Raw genomic sequence first — 5,780 nt, 5'->3', positions numbered from 1 at the left:
GTGAAGATGTTGAATTTCACAGATTATTTGTCGTTTAGTTGTTGCCTTTGACCCGGATTGGGCTAACATGATGAGTTGTAACTGTATTAAAAAATATTGAGTCGGCACCAGGTAAACCATTTTTAAAGTCCACAATCCCACATCCCCCCTCCCCCGCCCCCCAACTTCACTTCAAAAGAGGTAGATCAGCCCCCGCACTTTGAAAACTGCTCCGTAGGCCATGCTATACCACTTTGAAACACAATAATGAAGGGCTCATATACAAAAAAAAAAAACGTGCCTAGCCTGCGAGCAAGCTGTTCATTGTCAAACTTAATACATAACACACTGTAACGGAGAGCTTGAAAATATCTGCGTACTAAAAGCTGTTTCTCTTAAAGAAATTTAACCCAACAAAAAATTAGTTCAGACACCTAAAAGATCTCCTTCTTTTTGGTAGTCTTGCAATTTCTTTAGGTTACGTAAGTACTTCCTGAAGGGGAAAATGGAAGTTCATCAACACAGGAAGATCTACAAATGTTTTTTAGACACAGTAATTTTTACACCGTACAATTTTACTTCCAAGTGGATAAAGTTCACTTCCTGCCAGAACGCCTGCCTGATTTTGCAGATTTTTTGCCATCTTTGTCAACAGTCTCATTATCAACATTGCTACGTTTATACTTGAACTCCAGCAAGTCCTGTATTTGTTGTATTTTCTGACTGATTGAAGCATTTGTAACAGCTGCTTTATTAATAGCAATGCTTCTAATGATGGAGGTTAGTTGCTCTCTTGTTACATGTTCTGGTAACGATTCAAATTCATAAAACTGTTCTTCCAGCCGCTGAACAGCCTGCTGTATTTCTTGTTCAAAGTATGCTTCTCTTTCCTGTTGGATAATTAAAGAGAATAATTTTGTTATCCAGCTCGGGTCAGCGGGGGAAGTTGGGGGGGGGGGGGTACTCCCACACCAAAGGAGACCAATTGGGCACGGCTCAGGCTTGACTAATCCCTAAAAGAGACTTAATCTTCCAATAAAGTGTCACGAGCCAGCATATCATTTCTGGTGGGATTGTTTGATGTGTGGAATACTTTCTTGCAAGCAAAGCCTGGAGGAATTTTCGTGAGCAGAGAAGCCACAAGAGAAAATCACAAGTTTGAGTTTTGCTCAATCTTCTTAAGGCTCTGCCACCAGTAACAGCACCAGTTGCCTGCTATTACCACCACCTATGCAGGCAATAGTGCGATCAGTCCTTAATTATCTACATGAATAATTTCTTTACATGCAACCCTTAGCAATAAATTAAATGGTAAAATATTACCTTTCTGTTTTCCACCCTGAAGCAGTCCCTAAGTGAAAAAACCACCTGCAATTTCAAACCCCTTATTGCTATGCTGAACATGTCCATCAATATCATATGGGAGTGCCCCTCTCTAGGATCCAGCTCCTTTTAGAAGAGTATTAAATACAGCAAAATATCTCTAGGACCAGTACTATCTGTTTATCTCCATCAACTCTCCATCTAACATTAACTGAAGAGCCAAAATAATAAAATGACCAAACAACACTAGTTACACCCTTAACTAAAAATATGTTGCAAACTTGTTTTACAGTGTGATTGAAAAAAAAAACACAACATTGTGTCCCAGAGTGTGTCCATTATACCAATGTTACCTGATTTCTTATCTGTTCAATTTCATCGATTTGTTGTAACCTCTGTTGTTCATCCCAAACACTCTTTGGTACACCTTCCATTAAAGAGAACAGTGATGTTGCTGGTGGTTCAACAACACAATGAAGATTTGTAATTTCACAAGCCCTTTCCTTGGTCAGCAGAAACTGATATAACTTGTAGTGTTGAAAAAAAGTCAGAAATAAGTAATCTATTGCACACTTGAGACTGTTGTCGCCAAAGTACCGAGAACTGCAGGAGACTTCTTCTTTAAACAAAGATATGGCCTCCACGACAGATGTTCCTTCAAGGCAAAAGAAAATGATAAATATTTCTATTAGCTCCCAGGAAAGGCACTTAAGAAATGTTTGTGTGGAAATGTGCAGCTCAGACCCTGGAACTCATAGCCTTTACCAGACTTACTGTAGTTTTAAAAAATTTTGCTACCCTGAACTAGACTGAATTTCCAAAATTTCTCCCTATCCTAGAGTCACTTATTTTCCAGAAATTACTGAGGCTTACTGAGGTTTTCGACGCTTTCTTTGCTATTTAACTGACTTGTGGGTAAATTAAGGTTTGCTGACTTCTTTGTTTTCGGAGTGTCAATTCTCTAGTCTAGACTAGAATTTTCAACCCACTGATCAGTTTCCTACAAAATGATACCCTATTCTAGGCCCAAACCCAGACCATAGGTAATGGATTGGAATGGTTATAAAACCTGTCAGACTCCTTTGTTACATGTCTTCGTGGACCTGACGGTGCACAATGTTCAATAGCATTCCTAGCATTTTGATAGTATTGACCAATGGAAACATCCCATTAATTTATTCCGTCACAATTTGCCAACGGAAAACAAAGGATTGTGCACCATCAGGGAGCCTCCAACATAAACTACAGCACTGTTGTTTTTATCTTTGATGTTTGGTGCCTTTCATTTCACCAGTCCCCTCTAAAAACTATGCCCGGAGACTATTTTAACTGCCTGAAAACCGTACGCTTCACAGCTGCACATAAACAAATATCTCATATCATTTATTATTAAAAACTGAAACATTGGATAATTATGCAATTCTAGAGCTCTGACTGGCTTAGCCATCATGGTATATGAGCCATTGTACCATGTTCTCCAAATATGGTAACTGTACATGTCTGCTCAAAATAATTTATTAAAAAAAAGTTGAAACTCGAATTTTTTTTACAAATAAAGTCGGGAAGAATTCTCAAAGATATTTTGTGGGCGTTTTTAAATCCACTCACAGTGACGTTCAGATATGAGATGATTATAGCCAACTCGGCACTACGTGCCTCGTTCAGGTTATCTACCATCTCATATCCAATGTGCACTCATGGGAGAATTGTTAAATAGAAACACAAATCTTCCTTAAATTGCTTTCCTCATACTCTAAGGTAAAATTCAGTTTTAACAGATGACTTTTTCTCGTGTAGCTAGGGATTTAACTTTAAGAACTTGAATTTTAGCTGATATTATAACGATACCCTATCTGTTGATCACACTGGGAACACAAGGCCAACAAAGGCAAAAGTAATACCCTAATTCAGGATGAAGACCCTTAAAACCATACCCTATCATGGGGAACAAAACTATTTAAATAGTCCATACATGGAAGTACCTTTCCCCCACTGGGGAAGCCCTCCCATAGCTTTGGTTGTAGTTTTGCATGGATCCTGGAGGAATTGGAATTTTTGCACTATTAAATTTTTTTTCAAGTGGTATTTCAGTAATTTAAAATTTTATGTGCGGTATTATGGTATCATCAAGCCCTGCTTTATTCGCTGAAAAAAGATCCTTAAATGTATTGGGTTACCATTCATTTGCACTCTCCTGTCTAAAATACACCTGATTAAAATCAAAGTGGCTGTGAGCCACAAAACTCGGAAAATAATCTATGTATTTTCCTGTAATTATTGATAATGCTAACAATCTTTTGGGATCGATCATGACACAAGTCGATCGATCTGTTGTTTTTTTACAAAATAATTTTTTGACGTCATAGATCATGTTTCATCTTTTACATGCCTGTTGAATAAAAGGATATTTGTAAAAAATCAACACGTATGAATAGAATACATACATGTGATTTATACCAGAATCACTATAAATTTAGTATTACTTTTGAATGATACTGTAGTGAAATTGTTCTTTAGCATGAAAACTTTGGTTGACAAGTACGCTTGTGTATATTTTGGAAAACTACCCTGAAAAATGGGTAAATACAGTAGATCTCTCACGCACGCAACTGAAATTAGTCATGATGTCTTGACGTTATGTTGTCATTAACAAATGCAATGTTTCTTTGCTTCCATATATGGAAAATGGTTCCCTTGGGAGTTTACAGATGGACGCATGTGCTGAAGGGGGAGGGAACTTCCATGTTTGGCTCACTTGGTATGTGCCATTCTGCATGGTATAGGTTTATGGGATCTTCAATCTTAAAAAAAGTATTTAATTTCACTATTTGGTGTCTTAAACAGGGTTGCAGTTTTAATGCATTTTAATGCCTTAAACAGCTTCTCCCCTGGAGTACTTCTCTTATACATAACAATAACTCAGCAAAAATGGCCTTGCCACTTTTTTTCTGAGTTAAAAAACTTTGTCACTTGAAAAGTATAAATCATGAACAGTGGAACCTAATGGATTTATGGGTAGAACTAAACTGTTAGCATTACAAATTTATAGTTCTTTCCAGAAATGTTTATGCTGTAGTTAATTTTTTTATCTCAAGTAATTTTTATTTTTCTTATGTTTCAAATTCATTTGCAGACATTACCATACCCAAAAACAAAAGCAAAAACAAAAATTACCTGAGGTTAAAAATTAACTACAACATTAATACTTTACTGAGGGTTTTTAATTTGCAACGATGCATTCAGAAAAGGTCAGACAGTTTGTTTTTGTCAATAAGATCACAGCTTCACCTGCAGATCAAAGATCTCTACAATTAGAGAGATAGCCATTTCAGTGACACACACTTGAAAATCATAAGATAGGAGTGGCCTAAAAGCTTTCTTGGAAGACATAAAAAGACAATGGCATGCCTTAAACAAAGTACCCTAGGGATCTGCATCCACATAACCATCTTGTAACAATGTAAACTTTTGTTGAAAGAACTTTCAGAACTTTGAATTTGCTTTGCTAGTAAATGTATACTGATAAATCTTTGAAGCCTCATTGTTCATGGTTTATACTTTTTTAGAGACAATGTTTTTTCAATCAGGTACTGATTACTGGACGCAACTTTCAGTAAGCTTGACCAACCGAAATTGCAGTATCGCTATTATGTTGACTTTTGACTCGGTATTTCATTATTTGGTATCACATTATTGGGTACCCCAATGTCCCCCTTATTACATGTATGGAAATGTAATCATTCCATCATGGTGATGAGTTTGAACGAGTGACCTTCCAGAAAGCGTTGGAGGATCGAACAAAATCTTTCACGTACCTAGAAAGGTAAGTGAGGCCATTAATTTTAGCAGGAGAGGTCATGATAATATTTACTACCCGGTATTCCAAAAGTTATCAGACTGGTACGTCTCTCTCACTGAAGATTGTCCCGGGAAGATTGTATGAATTAGTTCATAAGCTTTACAATATTAACCTTTGAATCAACTTGCCGGCACTAATTCTGCTACTCTTACCATCACCCGATGCTCTTTTACGTTACTCTAGTTCCACTATTACCTTCTTCCAAACTGTAGTTCTTACCTTGTGTTTTATTTAACAAACTTTTAAAAATTTCAAGGAACGACGCGATCTCCCGCCATGGAAATCCGTTTTCAACCAGATGAGACAGCAGTTCATAATAACTGTCAATTAGAACAGCCGTCTTTAAATCGTCTTCTGCGTTGAATTCTGGAAAATGGAGAAGTTTGGCCAACATTTTCTTTCGTTTTTCGACGTCTAAATGAAGAAAGACTTCTTTAACATCTTTTGCTTCAAACGCCATCTTGGTTTCCATGGGAAGTTGGTAATATGGTCACGTGCTCTGTTGCTTTGTTTCTGAGGGGCCGAGGGGGTAGTTACTCCTAATTTTGTAACCACCACCCATAATGCGAGAGCAAAGAGAAAGTAGAATTGACCTGGCCATTAACTGCAGGCTCCTGAG

At 37.2% G+C, this 5,780-nt stretch overlaps 1 protein-coding gene across 1 annotated transcript; it reads right to left on the bottom strand.

The window, feature by feature from the left end:
* Nucleotides 1–269: 269 nt before the first annotated feature.
* LOC140926717 (uncharacterized protein C8orf74-like) lies at nucleotides 270–5,780 on the bottom strand. The gene is made up of 3 exons (XM_073376424.1): nucleotides 5,381–5,780; nucleotides 1,656–1,957; nucleotides 270–869 (listed from the first exon to the last, which is right to left on the bottom strand). Exons 1-3 carry the CDS (start codon nucleotides 5,631–5,633, stop codon nucleotides 576–578), a joined length of 849 nt encoding a protein of 282 aa, XP_073232525.1. The 5' UTR covers nucleotides 5,634–5,780; the 3' UTR covers nucleotides 270–575.

This window comes from Porites lutea, chromosome 2 (assembly GCF_958299795.1).
Source record: "Porites lutea chromosome 2, jaPorLute2.1, whole genome shotgun sequence".
NCBI lineage: Eukaryota > Metazoa > Cnidaria > Anthozoa > Scleractinia > Poritidae > Porites > Porites lutea.
This window is presented reverse-complemented; position numbering and strand designations above follow the sequence as displayed.

Excerpts from the sequence above, each read along its gene's own strand:
- LOC140926717 (XM_073376424.1), bottom strand. The coding sequence starts at position 5,633 with ATGGAAACCAAGATGGCGTTTGAAGCAAAAGATGTTAAAGAAGTCTTT. Across the intron at positions 1,958-5,380 it reads TTTGTTAAATAAAACACAAG|GAACATCTGTCGTGGAGGCC; the intron begins GTAAGAACTACA and ends TTTGCCTTGAAG. Across the intron at positions 870-1,655 it reads TTGAACAGATAAGAAATCAG|GAAAGAGAAGCATACTTTGA; the intron begins GTAACATTGGTA and ends ATTATCCAACAG.